At 45.4% G+C, this 26,075-nt stretch overlaps 1 protein-coding gene across 2 annotated transcripts in view; it reads right to left on the reverse strand.

The window, feature by feature from the left end:
• The window catches only part of SLC25A24 (solute carrier family 25 member 24), a 136,742-nt gene that overhangs the window by 52,104 nt on the left and 58,563 nt on the right, over positions 1-26,075 (reverse strand). Inside the window, exon 10 of one of the 2 annotated variants that reach the window (XM_073642856.1) lies at positions 14,492-20,440. The exons of the other annotated variant lie outside the window; for it this stretch is intronic. Within the exon in view, the coding sequence (XP_073498957.1) occupies positions 20,265-20,440 (176 nt within the window). The 3' untranslated portion in view covers positions 14,492-20,264. Of the gene's footprint in view, positions 1-14,491; positions 20,441-26,075 lie in introns of those variants that run through there. 2 annotated transcript variants of the gene reach the window in all.

Consider the following 26,075-nt stretch of genomic DNA (forward strand, 5'->3'; position numbering starts at 1 on the left):
TCAAAATGACCCACAGGAGTGTTAAAAGCAGTCTTCCATTCGTCACCCTCCTTCATGCGCAACAGATTGTATGCCCCCTTAAGGTCAATTTTAGAGAACCACTTGGCCCCCATTAACTGGTTAAACAGATCAGGAATCAATGGCAGTGGGTAAGGATTGCGTACAGTAATTTTGTTAATCTCACGAAAATCCAGACAAGGACGTAAACCGCCGTCCTTTTTTTTTACAAAAAAAAATCCAACCGCCACAGGAGACTTAGAGGGCCTAATGTGACCGGCGGCCAAACTTGTCTGTATGTATTCCTCCAAAGCTTTCCTCTCAGGAATAGTAAGGTTAAATAAACGACTTTTAGGAAGAGTCGCTCCAGGGACAAATTCAATAGAACAATCATAGTCTCTATGGGGAGGCAAAACCTGCGATTCCTTCTCAGAAAAAACTCTCCAAAAATCCTGAATAGGAACAGGCAATTCTCCCCTATCCAAAGCTGCAATACGCCCGTTACAACACTTGTCATAACATTTATGGCTCCAGGATTTAATTTCACTGGTAGACCAATCCAGTACAGGATTGTGAAATTTTAACCAGGGCAATCCCAATATTACTGGAGAAGGCAAGTTATTCAAAACTACCAAATCCAATTTCTCATGGTGAACACCATTAATAGTGAGAGGAAATTCACAGACCTTGAGAGTAATATTCTTCAAAGGGGAACCATCCACAGAAACCACAGCAATGGGGGATGATAAAGGTTCGGGTTTTAAATTGAGTCTTTCCAAGAATCCCCCATCAATTACATTCAGAGTAGACCCACAATCAACAAACACCCGAAATTCCATTAATTTTTCCTGAGAAATCGTGGAAGCAGCTAAAAATACACCCTTGGAATTTAAACAGGCAATACGGGCATGACTGACCATTTTTTTTTCTTTCTTCATACTAAGCTCACAGCCTTTAATCAAATGACCAGATTTTCCGCAATAGAAACACAAGCCTTCAAAAAATCTGCGATCTTTTTCTTGAGAGCGAGGTGCCACCGATCCAATCTCCATCGGTTCACCACTGTTAGTACACACATTCTCATAACCAGAAACTAACATAGCAGAGGATTTGCTCTCATTAACCCTTGCACGCAGTCTCCTATCCACCCGTATAGCTAATTGCATAGCCTGTTGCAAATCTTCAGGTGTAGGATAAGCAATTAGCAGGTCTTTAACCCTTTCATTGAGCCCAGCAAGAAATAGACTTTTCAGAGCAGAATTGTTCCACCCTGTTTGAGTAGACCAACGACGGAAATGAGTACAATATTTTTCCACATTACCTGATCCCTGTTTCAAACGTCTCAACTCAGTCTCAGCTGATGCGACACGGTCAGGATCATCATATAATAGCCCCAAAGCAGAAAAAAAACTATCCACTGATCTGAAGCATGTATCACTAGGTTGCAAAGAAAAGGCCCACTCCTGAGGCTCTTTGCGCAAAAGTGACATTATGAACCCTATGCGCTGGGATTCATCCCCAGAGGACTTGGGTCTCAAACGAAAATACAATAAGCAAGCATTTTTAAATGAAAAAAATTCTCGGTGTTCACCAAAAAATAAATCCGGCAAACATACCTTAGGCTCCAAGAAATGTGCTCCAGGACAGTTACTCACGTGCTGACGGAGCTCGGCCACCTCCAGAGAGAGTCCCTGCAGGCGATGAGCCAAATCCTGAACCGACACCATGATGGAACAGAAAAATCTTTCCTTAGAGAATTTGCAGGCTGGACTTACTGTTATGTTCTGCTACCAGAGCTAAGGAAATAGAGGAGATCTGTCCCTACGATAGAACTCAGCTTGATCCCTACGATGTAACAGGGGACCTGATCCTGCGATCAGACCTGCTAAAGTCCTAAGCTAGTCTGTACGGAGACATATAGATGTGGGGAAGGAATCCCTACAAGTACTAAGGACTGGGAGGAAAATGGGACACCTCCTAACAGAAATAGTAGCAGACAGACGAACAAACAAAATATAAAGAACACAGAGGTCCGTAGACCAAGCAAACTAACAGAGTAGATACAGAGCACAGGCTAGCTAGAAAGTAGTTATACAATGAAGTCCAGCAAAGCCAGAAGGGCGGAGCAGGATTAAATAGGCCAACAAGGTCATGTGACCAGCAAAGGAAAAAACCTAAGAGCAAGGTTCTAACAGATACTCTCGTTGGATGCTGAGAAAGCATTCCATAGAGTCTCCTGGCACGCCATATATGATTCTCTTAAAAAGCTTGGGGTAGGGGTCTAGGGGACCCTTTTATAGCCAAAATCACGGCCCTGTATCGCAATACGTCACCTAGGCTGAAGATAAATGGAACTGTAGCACCCTGAGGGCTCGGTTGCTACAGAGGTATTGCACCTCACCCAGAGGTGTGATATCTCACTCTCAGGTAAGGATGGAGTGTGGATCAGGACCCGACACCTGCATGCATTACACCACATTGCCGTGGGGCAGGGCGACCAATATGCCCCTGAGATGGGCACGACAGTCCCTGTCCCTGGCTGGAGTGGGGGGAGGGAACACTGAGGAAGGGGAACCCTGTAGTGCAGGAGCAGGGAGGAAGCAATTCCTGGGTGCATTGAGAAGGGAGTATAAAAGGTGGGCACCATCTTAGTTAAGTGCAGAGAAGTCTGAGCAGAAGTGACAGGGAGCAGGGGCTCTGCATGAGCTCTGCTCCGGAGGCGGGCCTAGTAACAGAGGCCCAGGCCTGGAAGAGGGAGAAGGAAGGAAGAGGAGCGGAGAATGCTCCAGGAACGAGGAACGAAGGGATCCCAGGGGTGCGGACGGGCGAGTCGCCACCGCACGCCCGAATCCACCTGCGTGGAGGGGTCAGGCCAAAGGGGGAGACCGGTCCCCGAAACTAGTGGAGGCAGGAAACGACCCTCAGCTAGAAACCGGAGGCTGTGACATTTTATGTGGCGCAGCCCCTCGCTACACCCGCTAGGAAGGCACCACATAGGGTCAGGGAAACTGGCGCCAAGTTTACCAAGAGGAGGCCCGAGGCAGCCGGACAGAAGGGTTGGTAAGAAAGGCCAGACAAAGGACACACAAAGGGGGTCCTGTGAAGCGCTCCAAAGTTATCTGGGAGTTGTCTGAGCCCCTCACCTGGTGAGCACAGTACGACGTGGGCAGCCGTTACCTGCAGACGTGGTCTGGATAATAAGAACTGTGAGTAAAGGCCCTGGACTGCATCACTGACTCCGTGTCGTTACTGCTGCTGCCCTGCACTATCACCCCCATCCTCCGCATACACTGCCCTGAGGCTATACTCCTCCCGTGGGGAGTTATGCTACGCTCTGCTGCACCCACAACACCAGCCTCAGCGGTCTGCCCTGCAGCGGCGGTTCACTCTGACCGCAATCCACGGGTGGCGTAGTCGGACATTTAAACATCAAAACCACATAAATAGTTCCGCCACTGGTTTGACCGCCCTGAGCCACGGAACCGGGTCGCCGCCACGGAGACTACAACCACCAGCATCCACCAAAAAGGGTCCGGCTCCGGGTGTCCCAAGGCCCAGGGGGTGCATCAGAACATTTTCATCACCTTTCACAATCACCAATGGGACAAGGCAGGGATGTCCTCTGTCCCCTCTCTTATACATCCTAGTGACGGTGCACCTGCTCTCATCAATTCGCCATAACCCCAATATTAGGTGGATTGAGGTGGGAGGCACCGAGTACAAGTGCTCTCTGTTTGCTGATGATGTCCTAGTATATATCACTCAATCACATATATCCATCCATGCTGTTATGGCTGAAATAGATCACTTTGTTACATGGTCAAATTTTAAAATCAATGCAGCGAAGTCTGAGGCCCTCGAGGTCTCCCTCCCCAAATCCATACAGGATTCCATCCAGTCCAACTTTCCCTTTGCCTGGCCCTCACAGGGTATCAAATACTTAGGAATTCCTATTCATAGAGACCTCTCCCATCTATGTTATCTTAATTTTGGGCCCTTTATTGAACAACTCCATACAGACCACGGTTGGCAAGTTAGAACTGTAAGATTCACTACGTGAACCACTGGTGTTTTGTGGAAAAGCACATGTACACTGTGTTCCAAATTATTATGCAAAAAGTGTTTAGGAGTGATAAGGGAAGAATTTGTTTGTTTGTCAGTTAAACTCATTGATGGTGATGTGTGTCAGGGCTCTTTATATCACTGTAAGCAATTGCAGACACCTGTGCTAATTAGTGTTATGCACACGCCCGGACTGACTGTTGTGGTTCCACTGGACCATGAACCGGAGAGTGCCTGGAGGGGCGTGACTAAGTATCTGGCCGATCCGACCAAGATGGCACGACGGCATACGACGCCAGTGCACCAGGGAGAAACCGGGCAGAGGGACCAGGTGCTACTCCAGGTCAAACTCCGGACACGGGGGTTGACCCACACAGGGATTACTGGAACAGGCTGGTTAGGCTGGCGCACAGACTGGAGGGTATAGGCAGGCACGACTGGTATGCAGGCAGGCGGGTAAAGGCAAGCGCAGCTAGAGTGCAGACAGGGAGGCACTAGCAGGTAGGAACACAGGCGGGATAGGACCCAGTACACACTGGGACTCAGGAACAATACAGGCAGAGGGGTACAGGCAAGCACAGCTAGAGTGCAGACAGGGAGGCACTAGCAGGTAGGAACACAGGCGGGATAGGACCCAGTACACACTGGGACTCAGGAACAGGCAGGTTAGGCTGGAACAGACTGGTGGATGTAAGCAAACACGGCAGGTATGCAGATGGGTGGATACAGGCGAGTATGCAGGCAAGGAGGTACTGGCCGAAAGGACGGGCTGGAGCACAGAAAGGTTAAGACCCAGTACAGACTGGGTCACAGAACCGCAGATGCGGTAGACAACCACAGCAGAGAGGGAACGCCCGAAGCGGTGGGCAAGAACAGAGCAGGACGGGGCTGCAGGAGCAGCGAGCACAAGCAGGGCAGGACAGGACTGCCGGAACAGCGGGCAGAAGCAGGGCAGGACAGGACTGCCGGAGCAGCAGGCAGAAGCAGGGCAGGACAGGACAGGACTGCCGGAGCAGCGGGCAGAAGCAGGGCAGGACAGGACTGCCGGAGCAGCGGGCAGAAGCAGGGCAGGACAGGACTGCCGGAGCAGCGGGCAGAAGCAGGGCAGGACAGGACTGCCGGAGCAGCGGGCAGAAGCAGGGCAGGACAGGACTGCCGGAGCAGCGGGCAGAAGCAGGGCAGGACAGGACTGCCGGAGCAGTGAGCAAAAGGGTCAGAGCGGAGCAAGGCTGCCGGAGCAGTGAGCAAAAGGGTCAGAGCGGAGCAAGGCTGCGGAGCAGTGAGCAAGGAGTCAGAGCAGGCTAGAACCGCCAGAGCGGTAAGCAAAGGAGTCAGAGCAGACTAGAACCGCCGGAGCGGTGAGCAAAGGAGTCAGAGCAGGCTAGAACCGCCGGAGCGGTGAGCAAAGGAGTCAGAGCAGGCTAGAACCGCCGGAGCGGTGAGCAAAGGAGTCAGAGCAGGCTAGGCTGAGTAGGGGGGACAGGGCTCTGTTCACACGGAACAGACAGGAAGGGAAAGGCAGAGCCAGACACCCACAGGGTACTAGCAGAGAAGTAGCGAGTGGACCACAAACTCACAAACGGGAGTACAGAGACAACAAGCAGGAGTTAGGTACGAGTTCAGACTCTGCAGAAAAAGGAAGGGAACGGACATAGAGGCAAAACAGGTAAAGGATAGGAGAGAGTTCAGACTGGAACTGAGTGTACGGAGGAGACCGACACTGCAGCGGAATACAGGAGCGGGTCTGGGAATACGGCCCCCAGAGAGGCAGGACGAACAGGCAAGGAGCGTGTTCAGACAGGACAGACAAGATACAGGAGCGGGTCTAGGTAATCGGCCCCTAGAAGGCGGGAGGAACAGGCTAGGAGCGTGTTCAGACAGGTCAGACAAGATACAGGAACGGGTCTAGGTAATCGGCCCCTAGAAGGCAGGAGGAACAGGCTAGGAGCGTGTTCAGACAGGCCTGGAAATACAGCCTCCAGGATAGGCAGACAAGAGAACACAGAACGGGACCTGGCACCTTCAGAGTGCAAGCACACACTGAATGAAACACTATGCTCAGGCAGGAATAGATGGGAGCAGCTGAGCTATATACCAGGTGACAGACAGCAATAGGCTGAGGACGCACAAGGGGTGTGACCCACAGCAGGTACAAAAAGCAGGAAGTGATCGGGCGCCGCCCTTAAGCAGCAGAAACAGACACAAAAAGACAGCATGGAGGGAAGCCAGAGAGACATTCTGGACTGGAGATCAAGTGCGCGCTCTTGCACAGTGGGAGATGGACCACCATGCAAGGACGCCGCCAGGTATGTTACAATTAGTTTGGCAGGTGTGTCCAATGAAAGGCAAGACTACTTAAGAAGGCTGTCCCACATTATTAAGCAGCCTACATTTTCTGCCAAAATGGGAAAGAAAGAGGATGTGTCGGCTGCTGAGAAGCAACAAATTGTGGAGTGTTTAGGTCAAGGCATGACTACAATCAACATTGTGCGATGATCAGGATGAAGTGTCTTGGCAATCAAGAAGTATGTAGCTGATTCACAGTACACACATGTGCGTGCTGATAAGGGCAAATTGAGGACTCTTTCCTACAGGCAATTACGTCAGGTTAAAAGAGCAGCGGCAAAAAAGCCTTGTCATAGCAGTAGACAAGTTTTTGAAGCTGCTGGTGCCTCCAACGTCCCCCGAACAACAAGATGCAGGGTCCTTCAGAGGTTTGCAGCTGTGCATACGCCATCCTGTCGACCTCCTCTATCCACTTCACACAAGCAGAAACGGCTCCAGTGGGCCAAACATTACATGAAGACTGATTTCAAAACTGTTTTGTTCACGGATGAGTGCCGTGCAACGCTCGATGGTCCAGATGGATGGAGTGGAGGATGGCTGGTTGATGGACACCCCACGCAAACACGGCTACAGCGCCAACAAGGAGGAGGTGGAGTAATGTTTTGGGCTGGAATCATGGGGAGAGAGATTGTCGGCCCCTTTAGGATCCCTGAAGGGGTAAAGATGAACTCCATAATGTATGTGGAGTTTCTCAAACAGCACTTCCTGCCATGGTTCAAGAAGAAGAACCGTGTATTCCACAGCAAGATCATTTTTATGCATGATAATGCACCATCTCATGCTGCACATAAAACATCTGCATCTCTGGCTGATATGGGCATAAAAGGGGACAAACTTATGGTGTGACCCCCATGCTCCCCTGGCCTCTACCCCATTCAGAACCTCTGGAGCATCATCAAAAGGAGTGTCTATGATGGCGGGAGGCAGTTCACATCTAAGCAACAGCTCTGGGAGGGTATTCTGTCCTCATGCAAAACAATTGAAGCAGAAACCATCCAAAACCTGACAAATTCAATGGACGAGAGAGTTCAGAAGCTCCTTTCGAACAAGGGGTCCTATGTGAAAATGTAACATCACCTAGAATAAAGTTTTGAGTTGAAAACTGTTTGATTTCAGTTTCCAATAACCTGCTAATGCTTATAATTTTAAAAATTACCATTTTTTTGGTCTTTATTAAAATGAAAAGGTTGATCGAAAAGTTTGGGGGATCTAAGAGTGTGGCAACCCAGTAGTCAGGATTACTTCGAATTCTGACAATATGAGGGTCATGTTGCAGGTAGTGTAGCAAGAAGGCACTTATGTGTCTCGCGCATCTCGGAGCCCCAAAATTATTTTCCGGGCTAGATGCAGCTAAAAATTATTATTAATTTTAAATCTGGTGGAGCTTAGTATAGATGGCCTAATAGAATCAGTGCTGCACACTGCTACAAAGCCCAAATTATTTTCCAGCCAAGGTACAGATAAACATGATTAGTAATTTTAAATCTGGTGGAGCTTAGTATAGATGGCCTAATAGAATCAGTACTGCACACTGCTACAAAGCCCAAATTATTTTCCAGCCAAGATACAGATAAACATGATTAGTAATTTTAAATCTGGTGGAGCTTATTATAGATGGCCTAATAGAATCAGTGCTGCACACTGCTACAAAGCCCAAATTATTTTACAGCCAAGATACAGATAAACATGATTAGTAATTTGAAAGCTTAAAACGGTTGGTGAGGTGATTTTAACCAATCATCAAGCTTTTACTCTCCCCAGGATGACACAGGGGTAGAAAAGTCGTTTCGGATCCATGATTTGTTCATCTTTATGAACGTGAGTCTGTCTACATTATCAGTGGAGAGCCGCGTGCGCTTATCTGTCAGCACACCACCAGCAGCGCTGAACACACGTTCAGACAGAACGCTGGCTGCGGGGCATGACAAGATCTCCAAGGCGTAAGTGGCTAGCTCCGGCCATTTATCCAGATTGGAAGCCCAAAAAGAGCAAGGGTCCAGTGACACAGTCATGGCTTCAATGTTTACTTGGAGATACTCCTGTACCATCGTCTCTAGGCGTTGAATATGTGTCAGACTTCTTGTCTCCTGTGGCCTTGCAAAGGATGGGCTAAAAAAGTGGTGAAATGATTCCGCAAAATTGATGTTACCAGCAGATACTGTGGTTCTGTTACGGTTTGAGTGCTGAACACTCGACGGTCCCACGGTTGGCAAGTTGGAACTGTGAGATTCACTACGTGCACCACTGGTGTTTTGTGGAAAAGCACATGTAAGATTCTGCAACAGTCTCTGCTGATACTCCTGCATGCGTGCATCCCTTTCTATGGCAGGAATAATTTCTGCAAATTTACTTTTGTACCGGGGATCTAACAGTGTGGCAACCCAGTAGTCAGGATTATTTCTAATTCTCACAATTCGAGGGTCATGTTGCAGGTAGTGCAGCAAGAAGGCACTCATGTGTGTTGCGCATCCAGGAGCACCAAGTCCCTGTTGTGTTGGTGGCGAGGTAACAATCATGCTTCCTTCCTCTGTCCTCTCCCCCCAACCTCGCACAACAGAAATGTGATCAAGGTCTCCCTCATCTGATGAGTCTTCCATCACTTCGTCCTCCACTTCTTCCTGGGCTCCTGCACCTTCCTCACTAGTTTGGCTGCTACCATGCGCCCTGGTAAAACCATCTCCCCCACCCTCACATGCCTGCCGCCTTGGTGCTGCCGACCGTCTGGACCTTGCAGATGTTAGCCCTTCCGCATACAACTCCTCCTCCTCTACTTCCTCCACCTCCTCTTGTGCCACCACCTGACTCCGAATTCTGTTTAACATGTGCTCCAGCATGTAAATCACCGGAATAGTCATGCTGATAATGGCATCGTCAGCACTAAACATCTTCGTCGCCATTTTAAAACTGTGCAGAAGGGTGCATAGGTCCCTGATCTGAGACCACTCCTCCAGCGTGATTTGCCCCACCTCTGGATCTCGTTGGCCCAGGTTATACGTCAGAACGTATTGCGCCAGGGCTTGTCGGTGCTGCCACAGTCGCTGAAACATGTGCAGAGTTGAATTCCACCGGGTAGGCACATCGCATTTTAGCCGGTGAAGTGGCAGGCCCAACGACTTCAGTAGAGATGTAAGCCGCTGAGCTGCGGGATGCGAATGGCGGAAGTGAGCACACAGCGACCGTGCCCTCTGCAGAAGGCCATCTAGTCCGGGATAGTGGGCTAAAAATTGCTGGACAACCAGGTTCAACACGTGAGCCATACAAGGCACGTGTGTGACATTGCCCCGGCGAAGGGCCGCTCCCAGGTTTGCAGCATTGTCGCACACGGCCTTCCCTGGTTTCAGGTCCAGTGGAGACAACCATTCATGAAATTGGTTCTCCAGAGCTGACCACAACTCCTCAGCTGTGTGACTCACATTTCCCAGACATTTCAAAGTAAAAACCGCCTGATGACGTTGAGCCCTACTGCCAGCATAGTAAGGAGGTGTGCAGGATCCCTTCTGCGCAGTTAGAAAGCTTGTGGCATGACCAGACAGGCTTTGGGTGCAGGTGGAGGACCGAGAGGAGGTTGAAGAGGCAGAAGCAGTGAAGGAACTTTGAGATAAAGAGGATTGACGCACAACTCATGGGGACGGCAAGACTTGGACAGCAGCCCCTTGTCCTGCTGTCACCATAGTTACCCAGTGCCCAGTCAGCGACATGTAACGCCCCTGTCCATGCCTACTCGTCCAAGTGTCTGTGGTGAAATGCACCCTGTCACACACAGAGTTTCTCAAAGAAGCGGTGATGTTGTGTGCGACATGCTGGTGGAGCGCAGGCACACCTTTCTTTGAGAAGTAGTGCCGACTGGGCATCTGGTACTGGGGCACTGCGACGGACATAAGGTCTCGAAAATCCTCTGTGTCCACCAGGCGGAAAGGCAGCATTTCTGTAGCCAAGAGCTTGCAGATGGTGAATTTCAACCTCTTAGCTTTCTCATGGCTAGGAGGAAATGGTCTTTTACTTGTCCACATCTGAGGGACCGAGGGCTGGCTATTGTGCTTAGACGGGGTTGATAAGGGTGTCCCCGGCAAACTGCCGGTCTGTGAGGAAGATGCAGGCAGACATGTTAGGTTGCCTTGATCCAAAGGTGGTGCTATCGATGTCGGACAGCGCTCAACACCAGCTGGTGTTACCACCTCCAAAGAAAATGATGACCTGCCAATCACGCTGGCTGTTGCGGGTAAAGAGGTGGCAGGTCTGCGCCCCAAAACAGGTGTGACTGCTGTCCCCCCAGTCACAGAGGATGAAGAGGCCGCGGATGCACAAGATATGGCAGACTGCGGTTGGCCCGGCCGGCTAGGCCGCATTGTAGCACAGTGAGCTTCCCACTGCAACTTATGCTTCATGTCCACGTGCCGGTTCATGCATGAAGTACTCAAACTATGTATTTTTTGGCCTCTACTTAGCTTTTGCTGACAAATGTTACAGATAACACGAGTTGGGTCATCTTTATCGATCTGAAAAAATGCCCAGGCTATGCAAGGCTTAGCACCCATGCAACCTGAAGAGCCACCACGACTTGTGGTGAGAGGCAGAGTTGTGTTTGAGGATGCAGTTGTTGACGTGCTTCCAGTACTACGACTCTGTCCAGGAACACAAAAAGAAAAAGTGGGTACCACTGACGAAGCTGCGTCTGAGCAGCGTAACGCGTAGGGTCTCTGGTGCCAGCAGGTAATTATTCTTCCATATATTTTTTATTTACTTATTTTCTTGACTTGACCACTCAGGAATGCCTGGCTTGTTATTTATATTTGGATCAACTGTGCCACGTTATATATGACTTTGGTGACACAATCTGGCCAATACCTCTAAAATATATGCCCCCATTGCCAATAGACCATCTCTCCTACTCATTCCTTGATTCACTTGTATTATTTAGGGGGGTTTGGTTTGTCATAAACACATATTTTGACTGGTTGTGCTGTGTTATTTATAGCCAGGGTTGCTTAGTAGGTCTACATTAATCGAATGTTATATAAGTGATGTAAAATATACCTGTGGCACATAACATAGTGGGGTTTATTGCTATTTTTATGCATATTATCATGAATTCCCCCATATGAAGATTGCACATGTTTTTGTCTGTTTTAAATGCTTTTAAAAAAATTTTCTTTTGTTGTCTAAATGTAATCATGTAATAAAGATTTTTTTCACTTTTCCAACATTGGGTGTGCATGGTTATATATCCTGAGTCTTTTTCTTCCGAATAATTCTCTGTCCAGGAAGGCGCAACCTGACCTCGTCGTCACTAGCATCCTCCTCCACCTCCTCTGCTGACCTCATCTCTTGGCTGACTGTGGGTTGACAGTAAGTGGGATCTCCAACCTCATCATCATCACCCTGTGCGTTATCACACCCGTCGTCCTCAGAGCCAACCTGTTCCTGCCCTGACAAAAAACTAAAGTTGTCGCTCCAATCAGGTATTTGAGTCTCATCATCGTCTTCCTCATTGTCTCCACCAACAGGAGTTACAGTTTGGGAATGAGGGTCTACATTATGGTCAGAACCTTCTGCGTCTAGTCCTGGATCCGACTCATAAAGATTCTGGGCATCAGTGCAGATCATTTCCTCGTCTGGATTCACAGAATCTCTGGAGCCGACCTCTGATTCCCAGGCTATAGTATGAGTAAACAGCTCTGCAGACTCAACCATCTGTTCTACCTCATACTCAGACGGGCAGCTGGAGATTTGGGAGCTGTGAGGAAGCAAGTGTGATTGGGGTGACACCTTTGAGGACTGGAGTATTTGTGATGTTGAAGTTGATGTGGAGGAGAGCCCACTTAAAGGAGCACTTGATATCCGTTGAAGCACCTGCTGTTTTTGTGCCTCATCTGGAATTTGTAGCGATTGGCGTGGCCGTAAGAAAGGGATCTTATCACATTGTCCGCTAAAAGAAGTAGACATTTTAGTTTGGCTGGAAGATGGTCTTTCTTCTGCAGATGTTACTGTTGCTTTAACACCTACCCCACGGACACAACCTTTTTTCCCCTTCCCAACACGCCTATTCCCCTTTCCACCAGCAGCAGGCCTTTTTCCACTCATTTTGGTGGTTAACTAATTCACAACTCTGGAGTTGTTTGCACAAAAAAACAATGGATGGGAACCGAGCAGAGCTGAGTGGCCAAACTGTGGTATTAGGCCAAAACTATTGGCTGGGTTAGATGCAGAAAAAAATTATATTCAGTTTGCAACCTGATGGAGGTCAGTATAGATGGACTAATAGAACAAGTCCCACACACTGCTAGAAGGCCAAATATTTTTTCAGAGCTAGATGCAGAAAAAAATTATATTCAATTTGCAACCTGATGGAGATCAGTATAGATGGACTAATAGAACAAGTCCCACACACTGCTAGAAGGCCAAATATTTTTTCAGAGCTAGATGCAGAAAAAAATTATATTCAGTTTGCAACCTGATGGAGGTCAGTATAGATGGACTAATAGAACAAGTCCCACACACTGCTAGAAGCCCAAATATTTTTTCAGAGCTAGATGCAGAAAAAAATTATATTCAATTTGCAACCTGATGGAGGTCAGTATAGATGGACTAATAGAATGATGCTATGCCCAAAAGATTTTACTTCACTAGGTGCAGTAAAAAAATTGGTATTCTATACACAGGTGGTATATCTTGCAACACAGATAGGCTACTCCACTGACTAACACACTCTGCAATAGGCCAAAAAGGATTAGCTTTGCTAGATTCAGCCAAATGCTGTGAAAAAAACTTGCACAGCACTGGCACAGACCTGCCTGGCAAAAACTGATGTAACCTAGTCCTGAAAAGGACTGCAATTACAATTAGTCTTTACTCCCACAATCTATCTATTTAAGAGCACAGACCTGCCTGATAAAAGTTGTAGGAAATGCTGTAACCTAGTCCTTAAAAGGACTGCAATCACAACTATTCCCTACTCCCAAGCTATCTGTAGATTTGTGCGAAAATTGGCTTGAAATTAACAAGGTATAGCGCACACTGCAACAGCGGTGCCGTCTAACACGCAGCTGCAGCAGTGAGAAAATGGTGGCGACGGGGAAAATGGCTTGGTCTTATAGGGCAAGGACATGTGACATACTCTGCCAAGGACACATGCCCTTGCTTGTGTGAAAAAAAGCACTTCGCTCCGTGTGCGCTGCTGATAGGCTGACAGATTGCACCTCCCCACTGTAAATGCAGGAAAGAGAAAAAAAAAAATGGAGATCTTCATTGTTCCTGCAGAGATCCATCCCCTGCCCCTCCCCCCGCCCCGCTGTACACTCAAACTGCATATTAACATTAATTTTCATCATTACTGAGAAAAAATCCAGTTATGATTTTGGTGCACGAACAGTTATCGAACATAACCTCGAACAGCCGAATTTTTCTCAAATCGTTCGTGTTCGCCGAACGGCTCGAACACCGCCCAAAACAGCTCGAATTTGAGATTGGCGAACAGTTCGAGTCGAACAACGCTCATCTCTACTCATGGGTAAGTGCAGGATTTTTCTATGAAATATTTTGGATTATGCATACCAGGGGGTCTACCTATTCGCAGCAATTGTTCCCCACTACTTCTATTTGGTGGAGTGAAACACCATGTGAAGCCACATAGGATACCTAGTGTAAAGACCAAGCCTGCACTAGTGGTAAATGCCACACATTACACTTCACATTCAGCTTCCATAGATGGTTACATCAAATGTAACCAACACCTGGCTCCAACCACGAAAGACGGTGCAGTAGGCTAGCTACAATGCAAGAACCCACTGGCAGCATCACCAAAGATGAGCAGAACATTAGGGGTAAGGTAAGTAACTCTATACCTATTCTGTTGCTACATAAGTGGAAGCCATATTTTAACATAATATATGTTGTTTTTTTCACTGGCCAGTTCAGCGTCAAAACGCGTAGTGCTAAGTAAAACCTTCAATTCTATCACGCCAAGAGAATTTCATTCCAGAAGTACAGCCCATTTTAAACGGGTTTCATCCACCTTGGCCATATTTTAACATAAGACATTTATTAATCTTATTTAACATACAAATAGGAAGAATGTAGAAAGAATAAGACTCATCAATAAAAATATTTTATTCATAAATTTGTAACGTGCATTTTTTCCTTATAAAAATTAATTTATTTTATTTTTTTTTATTGTATACAAGAACAAGTAGGCCAGACACATACAGAATATCACTTGCTCAAAAAAAATGAGGCACTACATTTTACCCACTGCCACATTGTAATAAGTGAACAATTATAATCTCTGTAGACTTTTTTTTAAAGATCTTTTTCTTTTCCACATGCTCCTGTGTGACCACTAAGATGCTGTGACATGTGACCATTATTAAAACGCTACAAAAAACTGACCAGCACCTCCAAACAGAATAAAGCAAGTGTGAACAGGTAAAAGCTACCATGACCGCACAATAAAAAAAAAAGACAAGCGCCCATAGGGTGACATTGTGTGGTATAATAGGGATGTGTGGGGAGATGTTGGTTACCTGATGGCGTTGTGAATGTCATTCCTCCAAATCAAAGCCCATGTAAAATTCAGCTGCTGCAGCCTGCCAGCAGGTAGAAGGATCCCCTCATCTGCACACTTGTGGATATGGAATAGAGGATGGTCATTTGAAGATGACCGCGCTGGTGTAAGTGATGACCGGTAGTTTGAATTGAAAATATGCTCAGTTCGAGCCAGAAATGCATAATAAAACTACTCAAATCTACCTGGAGTGTGGAACCGCTATCCTCTAATCCATATCCACATGACTGCATAATATACAAACAAAAGCATACAGCAGCAGCCTGTAAGCACTAAGATGTATGCAAACACTGAACATATGAAATTTGAACTGCATTACTTCTGTATACACCGCGTGCAGAATTATTAGGCAAATGCATATTTTGATCATTTCGATACTTTTTATACATGTTGGCTCTCAAGCCTATACAGCTTGGAGTAGGACAACTACCAATTAAGTAAATCTGGTGATGTGCATCTCTGTAATGAGGAGGGGTGTTGTCTAATGATATTAACACCCTATATAAGATGTGCTTAATTATTAGGCAACTTCCTTTCCTTTGGCAAAATGGGTCAGAAGAGAGATTTGACAGGTTCTGAAAAGTCCAAAATTGTGAGATGTCTTGCAGAGGGATGCAGCAGTCTTGAAATTTCCAAACTTTTGAAGCGTGATCACCGAACAATCAAGCGTTTCATGGCAAATAGCCAACAAGGTCGCAAGAAGCGTGTTGGTCAAAAAAGGCGCAAAATAACTGCCCATGAATTGAGGAAAATCAAGCGTGAAGCTGCCAAGATGCCATTCGCCACCAGTTTTGCCATATTTCAGAGCTGCAACGTTACTGGAGTATCAAAAAGCACAAGGTGTGCTATACTCAGGGACATGGCCAAGGTAAGGAAGGCTGAAAAACAACCACCTATGAACAAGAAACATAAGATAAAACGTCAAGAATGGGCCAAGAAATATCTTTAGACTGATTTTTCAAAGGTTTTATGGGCTGATGAAATGAGAGTGGCTCTTGATGGGCCAGATGGATGGGCCAGAGGCTGGATCAATAAAGGGCAGAGAGCTCCACTCCGACTCAGACGCCAGCAAGGTGGAGGTGGGGTACTGGTATGGGCTGGTATCATCAAAGATGAACTTGTGGGACCTTTTCGGGTTGAGGATGGAGTGAAGCTCAACTCCCAGACCTACTGCCAGTTTCTGGAAGACAACTTCTTCAAGCAGTGGTACAGGACGAAGTCGGTATCGTTCAAGAAAAACATGATTTTCATACAGGACAATGCTCCATCACATGCATCCAACTACTCCACAGCGTGGCTGGCCAGTAAAGGTCTAAAAGAAGAAAAAATAATGACATGGCCCCCTTGTTCACCTGATCTGAACCCCATAGAGAACCTGTGGTCCATCATAAAATGTGAGATCTACAGGGAGGGAAAACAGTACACCTCTCATAACAATGTCTGGGAGGCTGTGGTGGCTGCTGCACGCAATGTTGATCAAAAACAGATCAAGCAACTGACAGGATCTATGGATGGAAGGCTGTTGAGTGTCATCATAAAGAAAGGTGGCTATACTGATCACTAATTTTTTGATTTTTGTTTTTGCATGTCAGAAATGTTTATTTCTAAATTTTGTGGACTGATATTGGTTTACCTGGTGAAAATAAACAAGTGAGATGAGATGGGATTATATTTGTTTTTTATTAAGTTGCTTAATAATTCTGCACAGTAATAGTTACCTGCACAAACAAATATCCTCCTAAGATAGCCAAATCTAAAAAAAAACCACTCCAACTTCCAAAAATATTAAGCTTGGATATTTATGAGTCTTTTGAGTTGATTGAGAACATAGTTGTTGATCAATAATAAAAATAATCCTCTAAAATACAACTTGCCTAATAATTCTGCACACAGTGTAGAATATACCTATAAAAATAAGGGTACTTTGTGCATAAATTGGCCAATTCATAAGAGCCCATCAACCACAATAAGCGTTTTATATTTATTAAAATACCATCATTGGGCATAGTCACCAGAGCGTGAGGGACAGATGATGATATTTACAGGGAACCTGTCATTAAATTCATGCAGCCCAAACCACGGGTAGTATGACTCAGAGCTTGGTTGCACAAATGCTCTGATGTTTCAGAGAAAACATAGTTGGAAGAACCAGCCATGGACTACAGTGAGAGACCTAACTAATCTTGTGCCACCTCCGGCGGGTTGCTCTCTGCATAGCTCCACTTGATTGACAGTTCTCTCAGATTTCTGTACATGGGGAGAGACCAGTCAGTCCCCTGGAATGTTACAGGAGAATATTGCCAGGAACCATAGGCAGACATGGGACAAGTCCAGCATTGCCCCCAGCCAGCTTCTCCTGCACGGCTCCAGGTGATTGACTCGTCTCTGTGAATATAGGGAGAGACCAATTAATCAACTGGAGAGGTGCGTAGAAAAACCGTCTGGAGGCGGCACCAAACTAGCCTAGCCTCTGTCTAAGGTCCCCCGGCTGGCTTCTTTTCAAACTGTTTTCTCTGAAACGTCAGAGCATTTCAGAGAAAAACATACCTGGCTACAATCGTGCAGCCAGGCTTTGATTCATGCTGCCCACAATTTGGGCAGCATGAATCGAGTGACAGGTTCCCAATAAGGATAATAAGAAATTTTTTTATTGTAAGCTAAATCTTTGGCAATCCTATAATGAAATGAAGGCACGGATGGTCTGAAGATTTCAGATACATATATCTGTGATTATTATTTAGGTCACATCACAAAGAGACAACTACAAAATAAATCTAAAATAAAGAATAGTTATAGCGGGCAGAGGGTTCAATTTGGTTTCTTATGTAATTAGCATTTATTTTTTCCAACCAATACTAATGAAAATATTATTGTAACTTTTTTTTTTTTCCATATTTTGCTTGGTTCTGTTACAGCAGTGACAACAGGAAGTGCAGCCATCTTGGTTGTCATTTTTTTAATTCGCTTCTCTAGCAGTAGAGGTAACCTGTTATTTTGTTAATGTTAGTATAGTACATGCTGACAAGATGACAGGTCATGGGAACTAAATAAAAAACAGCATCCAAGATTGCTGCATTTCCTGCCTTATAGTTTGTCCTCATAACTGCCTTCCTAAGCACATGGTCAATACTATATTTTAAGATCTTCTACAGATCTAGTTACAGTAATCCTGCTCTAGACAGGTGAGCAACAATACTACAGGGAATAATGTATCATGGACTAAAGAAGATGATGATGAAATCTGTAAGGCTGCGGAATGCCCCAAAGAAAATATCTGATTAGCAAATATAATGTAGCTTACATATTAACCTTAGAATGAATATTCCATAAAATACACTGATTATGTGCCTTAGTTAAACCAAACAAGTCTTGAATGCAGCAAGTATAATGAAGCACATTTCCATGTGATGATTGTGCGCTATACCGGCTACCATATTAAGTAGGAAGAATCTCCGCTCAGCCAATGACCGCTTTTTCTTATGGTGTTGGTCCGTAAATTATGGACGGAAGACCAACATGCTGGCTACTAATGTTATATTATTATAACATGATTTACTGTGCTCCTATAATAGAAGTCTTTTGAAATAAGGCACCATCACAGACTAAAGTATGATACGGTTGAAGTGCCCACATTCTAGAATCCCATAATTTAACGTAAACCTAAGGAGTAACATTTTTTCCTCGTGAAGAGAACCAAGTCTATATAAGGAGACTTCTAAGCCATGCAATGTTCTTCTTGGAATTTAAAGATACAAATAGACTCTTGAGAGGAGGAGGATGGGAACTCTTGTGCCACCTATTGGATGTAGCAATATTAAAAGTCAATATTGACCCTTTAACAAACCTTGCCACATGACGCAAGATAAAAAGCCAAACCAGAAACTCCACTTGTTTCGGGGTATTTGCCCCTCATCAGAGCAATAGTAGAAGAGCTAATCTGGCTGGGTGAGGGCCTCCAACAGGACATTGAACAGGTAAGGTTTCGCCTTGTGAAAAGCGCCAAGACTTCCAGACCGTGCAATGTTTCTCTGGGAATTTAACTAAGCAAATTGGCTCTTCAGAGAGTAAGAAGACAGGAAACACTAGTCTCATAAGCAGAGATGAGATTAGCCAACTGCCACATTGTTCCAAGTAAACACAGGGGGTAAGACCTGTCAATCAACTAAAGCAGTGCACAGAGAAACCAGACTAGTCTAGCCACTGCCTATGGTACCTGGCTAGCTTCTCACTGCTTCTTAGTAAACTATGGTTTCTCTGAAGCGTTTTAGATTAAGATATTCCTGGCTTCAATCATACAGAGAGGCTAATTACCATAAATATATAAATTTCCAGAGGTGCATTATATGGTTTAGAAGACTCCTTACGCTGAGTTGGCGCTCTTCATAAGGAGAAAATTTACACCTAAGGCCCTCTCTGTCAGAGGTCCCTAACCCCGCTAAATCAGTTCTCTCAGTTTTCTCTTCATCAGTGCTTTGCACTGATGAAGAGAAAATACTCCAAAACAGGTTTCTGCAAATGGAGATTCTGGTTTGGCTTCTTACCTTAACTCATGTGGCAAGGCACTTTAAAGGGTTAATAGTGACTATTAAAGAAGTTTTCCACTACTTTTACATTGATGCCCCATCCGTAGGATAGGACATCAATGTCTAATCGGCCGGGGTCCCACACCCGGCACCCCCGCCGATCAGCTGTTATCGGTGCCGGTGGTGGAAGTGCTTACTTGCAGAGCTTGGCCGTCTAGTTGTATTGACCACCGTGGGATACTGCACATCCGCGTCCTATTCAATTCAATGCTCAGCGGGTCGTAACCTTTCATTAGGATCCGTAACCTCACTGATAGAGAATGTACAGATGTGATGTTACCATTTGTTTAAAGATGAGCATTGTTTTATTTTGTAAATTCTTAAAAATATATCCTTTGAAAAGAACCAAGAGTTTTTTGTTTTTAGATCGAACATAATAAAATGCATATAGGTTTTACAACATAAAAATATCGAGATAAGAAAACAACTATATAAAACCCATTAAAGAAATAAAAACATAAAAAACAAAAACTATGGTTTCAAAATTTTGCATATTTTTTTTAAATTTGGCTGACACAAAAATAGAAAATGACAGATCAAAATAATACAAGCTGCCATACGTGACATTGACTGGCAATGGCTCAATTGGTTCAGAGGTTCTTATGTAGAAATGTGGCAGCAGCTGAATTCATATTCTTATCTTCACCAAGGAAATCGCACACATAGGTATACACACACTGGAGTTCCTGAGTGGAAATCTTGGCAATTTGATATTTCTAGATCCCAAGCTGCTCCTTCATCTTCTCATACACTACATAGCTGATACTGACGGCAGGAAGCACTTTCAAGAAATTTGGAGCAATTCCTCTGTACAAGCCTAGAAAGCCTTCCTTAGCTACTATCTTGCGGAAGAGTCCTCCCATGCTTAGCTGAGGAGCGCCCTCTAAAGAAGCTGAAAAAGAATCAAGAAAAAATTAAGAACAACCGCCAGTCATTTTTATCATTAGCAGCATATTGCTTTAGTCGTGGCAAGACGAAAAATCGCCCTATTATAAACAAATAAAATCTTGATAAAGTTAAGGACAAGTTTTGATTTGAAACTTGATTTTTTTTTCTTTTTATGGTTGGAGCTTAGTGGAAGGGTGTATCCAAACGTAGTCCAACAAGTTCACTATAATCTATGCCAAAAAGTGGCATAACTTCTAGCACAGCAGCTTGTAGGCAGCACAGAGCTGGGGTACTTTTTTTGATCATGATGATGTCATTCCACTTTTTTTGGGTTGGGGTGGACGGTGTTGGCCAGACTGGGTAAAAGGGATGGAGGTGATAGACAAGCAATGAGAAACAATCTTTATTGCAGTCAGTTTATGGAAAGCATGGAGCATTGGTGAGAAGCCACAGGGACCAAACACAGAAGGGGGCAGATATGAGGAGGGCTAAACCGTACCCCAGGGAACACCACACAAGTTGGATGCAAGAGGGAAGGAAAAGGTCGACCCTTTTACAAACAGAAAGGTGAGGAGGAACAGACCTGACACTTTATTATTCAAGGTGTGTGGTGGAGAGGGAGGCTGGAAAGAAGAACTGGCGTTACTTTAACAACATTTTTGCCATTGAGGAACAGTGGAGTCAGCTACTGGTAGGCTGTATACAGTGCACATGTGGGGTGATTGCTGTATTTCACCTCCTATAAACCTGAACTGATAGTTGGTGTGTCTTCCTGCAACTTCTACTTATTTGCAGCTCTCCCAGTACAGCTGTACGCGCTCTGCTGTGGCTGTTACGGACAGTGTCTATGCGACCTACACAGCCAACCACAGCTCCAGCACAGGTGACCTTCTACTAGTTCTCTCCTATGTCCACGAGCTTCCCACTGAGCTCAATCACAGAGCTCAGCAGCTCTCCTCATCCTCCTATTAAAATAGTGCCAGCCTCAAATGGTGAATTAATCATATTAATTAGATTAATCTCCCAGCCTAACATGCAATACATTGCTGCAGGGAGCCAGTCACAGCAGAATCATCTCTTTCCAGGATCCCTCCGCTCATAGAAGTTACTGAGAAAAGGAATCCCATCTTTAATGTCAACTCTAACTTATGCAGACATTTCTTAAAAAGTAACTTTGTTTTTAATTTTTATTTCATAAATGAATTGTACTCATGAAAATTAAAAACGTTGTAACATATTAAATCAGAGAAATCTGCTTCATTCTTCATCAGGACTGGCCATTCATTCTCAAAATTGTCAATACACAGGTAAAACCTATCTTCAGTAAAGACAAATTTTCCTATCACTGAGATAGGAGATGGCAGTTGGTGCGGTTAAAGTTCTATGGAGAACGCAGTCATTGCAGCGGAATGTCCGTGTCGGCCTGGCCTGTAGCTCCTCCTTTCCACATAACAATTGGCGCATTTAAAATTCTATCTACTTATCTCAGTAATGGAAAAACCTGTCCTCAAAGAAGTGATGAGCGCGTGTGCTTGCCACTGCTCGGTACTCGCCCAAGCATCTCACTGCTTAAGATGCTCAGCGCGTATTTCCGGGATGCTCGGGCGGGAGCTCAAGTCCCCTCCCCGCATGGTTGGCACTCTTTAGACAGCCAATGAACATGCAGGGATTGCCTGCCACTCACTGTAATGCTGTAGCCATTTTGGTTATGGCATTACAGTGAATGGCTTGCCGCATAGCGTCATCAGGTCTATATAAGACCTGGTGACCCTATGCTCGTCACAGTCTACCCCGGAAACAGGCAGAGTAGGGAGAGGTCCTGCTGAGTGAGGGACAGAATTGTTTCTTGTTTTAGTTAGGTATTCCACAGCAATATATACCCACATTTAAACTAACAAGCCTTCTGAGGACTAATCGAGCTGCATATATTACTGGTGAGGGTGATAGAAGGAGATTGAAGCTTGAAGAGGGCAATTTGCATATTCCAGGTGCCTTCTGGGAAAAGCGAAGAGTCTCCTTCAGCTAGAAGATCGTTGGGTACAGCCGGGACCAGCTGCTTGGAAAGCATTGCCAAACCAGGGATTGAAGCTTGAAGAGGGCAATTTGCATATTCCAGGTGCCTTCTGGGAAAAGCGAAGAGTCTCCTTCAGCTAGAAGATCGTTGGGTACAGCCGGGACCAGCTGCTTGGAAAGCATCGCCAAACCAGGGATTGAAGCTTGAAGAGGGCAATTTGCATATTCCAGGTGCCTTCTGGGAAAAGCGAAGAGTCTCCTTCAGCTAGAAGATCGTTGGGTACAGCCGGGACCAGCTGCTTGGAAAGCATCGCCAAACCAGGGATTGAAGCTTGAAGAGGGCAATTTGCATATTCCAGGTGCCTTCTGGGAAAAGCGAAGAGTCTCCTTCAGCTAGAAGATCGTTGGGTACAGCCGGGACCAGCTGCTTGGAAAGCATCGCCAAACCGCGCGCCTAATGGCGCGCGAATTTGTTTCTCCTAGGTTATCACAAGAAAGAAGACAGACATCAAGTCAGCAGGGACAAGGAGCAGCATGGCAGATGTGACAACCTACATGGTGAGCTGCAACATGTGCTACATGTTCACAGATCGACCAGAAGCTGAAACCAACTTCACCTGCCAGAAGTGTAGACTACTGGCTCTTTTAGAAGAAAAGGTGCGGGGACTGGAAGAAAGAATTGCGACATTAAAACTCATCAAGGAAAATGAAGAATTCCTGGACAGAACAGAAGCGTCACTACTGGTCACAGAAAGTGAAGGAAGCGTCAGAGAACCTCCAGAGGCAGACAAGTGGAGGCAAGTGACCAAAAGAAGCAAGAAGACCATGGAGACACCACCAACCACACAACTGAGAAACAGATTCCAAGGACTTGTGGAGGACGAAGATGGCACACCTAAGGATGAGGAACTTCCAGCAAGCAAAAAAGAAAAGAGCACCCAGAAACACCCAGAAGCGACAAGAAAAAGGACAGCCAAGAAGGAAAGAAGAGTGGTGGTGGTGGGAGACTCACTACTGAGAGGAACAGAAGCAGCTATCTGCAGACCGGATATAACCGCAAGAGAAGTATGCTGCCTCCCAGGGGCGAAGATCAAGGATGTTACCGATAGGATACCAAAGCTCATCAGTCCCAAGGATGTCCACCCATTTCTTCTGATACATGTTGGCACCAATGACACGGCAAAGAAGGACCTACCGACAATCTGCAAGGACTTTGAAGCATTGGGGAAGAAAGTAAAAGAACTGGATGCGCAGGTAGTTTTTTCTTCTATCCTTCCAGTAGACGGGCATGGCGTCAGGAGATGGAACAGGATCCTTGATGTGAACAGCTGGCTGAGACGATGGTGCAGACAACAAGGATTTGGATTCCTGGACCACGGTGTGAATTACCTCTATGATGGACTCCTTGCCAGAGACGGACTACACCTCAACAAACCCGGGAAACACACATTCGCCAGGAGACTCGCAACACTCATCAGGAGGGCGTTAAACTAGAAGAAGAGGGGATGGGAAGAAAAACGCCAGACACGAACATGCAACCAGAGGACATACTAATGAAAGATATGAAGTGCGACAAAGAAGGTCCAAGACAAGATACTTGGAAGGAAGGTAAGAAAATTTCTAATACAATCCACAGGGAGAAGATTGGAACAAAACAAAATCGTGTAAACTGCGTGCTAGCAAATGCCAGGAGCCTGACAAACAAGATGGATGAACTGGAAGCAGAAATATCTACAGGTAACTATGACATAGTGGGAATAACCGAGACATGGTTGGATGAAAGCTATGACTGGGCAGTTAACTTACAGGGTTACAGTCTGTTTAGAAGGGATCGAAGAAATCGGAAAGGGGGTGGAGTCTGTCTATATGTAAAGACGTGTCTAAAGCCTACAATACGGGAGGATGTATGGGAGGGAAATGAGGAGGTCGAGTCCTTATGGGTGGAGATACATGGGGCAAAAAACAATAATAAAATTATCATAGGAGTCTGTTATAAACCACCAAATATAGCAGAAGCCACGGAAAGTCTATTAATGAGACAAATAGACGAAGTAGCAAAAAATAACGAGGTGATTATTATGGGGGACTTCAACTACCCCGATATAGACTGGGAAACCGAAAGCTGTAGATCTCAGAAAGGAAACAGGTTTCTGTCAATTATCAAAGACAATTATTTGTCACAACTTGTGCAGGAACCAACTAGAGGGACGGCCCTTTTAGACTTAATATTAACTAACAGGCCAGACAGAATAACTGAGGTGCAGGTTGGGGGGCACCTGGGAAATAGTGACCACAACATTATACAATTCCACATGTGCTTCAGTAGGGTGCCCAGCAAGGGAGTCACAAAAACACTGAACTTCAGGAGGGCAAAGTTTGATCAGCTAAGAGATGCCCTTCACCTTATAGACTGGGATAGTATCTTCAGTAATAGGAGCACGGATAGAAAATGGGAAATTTTCAAAACAGTCCTACATAGTCACTGTAGAAGGTACATACCTTATGGGAATAAAAGGGCTAGGAATAGGAGGAAGCCAATGTGGCTAAATAAGGAAGTCAAGAGGGCAATGAAAAACAAAAAAAGGGCTTTCGGTAAACTTAAACAAGAAGGCAGCGAGGAAGCGCTAATATCTTATAGGGAAAAAAACAAAATCTGTAAGAAACAAATAAGAATAGCAAAAGAGGAGACAGAGAGACTAATTGCCAAGGAAAGTAAAACGAATCCCAAACTGTTCTTTAACTATATAAACAGTAAAAGGATTAAAACTGATGGAGTTGGCCCATTGAAAAATAACCTGGGTAAAATCATAGAGGGCGATGAGGGTAAAGCAAACCTACTCAATAGCTTCTTCTCCACTGTTTTCACAAAAGAAAACAATTTATCGGAGGAAATGCAAAGTGATAAAGTAAACCCTCCGCTAAATATCACCCACCTAACCCAGGAGGAAGTTCAGAAACGCCTAAATAATATCAAAATAGACAAGTCACCAGGCCCAGATGACATACACCCCCGGGTACTAAAAGAATTAAGTAATGTGATAGACAGACCGCTGTATCTTATATTCAAGCACTCTTTATGGACAGGGACTGCCCCACTAGACTGGCGCCAAGCAAATGTGGTACCAATATTCAAAAAGGGGTCTAAAAGTGACCCTGGGAACTATAGACCAGTCAGCTTAACGTCTGTTGTGGGTAAATTGTTTGAAGGATTTCTTAGAGATGCTATTGTAGAATATCTTAATGATAATAACTGTCTAACTCCATATCAACATGGATTCATGAGAGATCGCTCCTGCCAAACAAACCTGATTGCCTTCTACGAGGAGGTGAGCTCACAGCTGGACCGGGGAGAGTCAGTGGATGTTGTATACCTTGACTTCTCCAAAGCGTTTGATACCGTGCCACACAAAAGGTTGGTATATAAAATGAGAATGCTTGGTCTGGGGGATAATGTGTGCAAGTGGGTAAATAGCTGGCTGAGTGATAGAAAGCAGAGGGTGGTTATCAATGGAGTAAGCTCAGGGTGTGTCAGGGTTACTAGCGGGGTGCCTCAAGGGTCTGTCTTGGGCCCTATATTATTTAATATATTTATTAATGATCTAGTGGAAGGGTTGCATAGTAAAATA

This window comes from Phyllobates terribilis, unplaced genomic scaffold (genome assembly GCF_046119375.1).
Source record: "Phyllobates terribilis strain yellow unplaced genomic scaffold, ASM4611937v1 Scaffold_8__6_contigs__length_399053987, whole genome shotgun sequence".
Lineage (NCBI taxonomy): Eukaryota > Metazoa > Chordata > Amphibia > Anura > Dendrobatidae > Phyllobates > Phyllobates terribilis.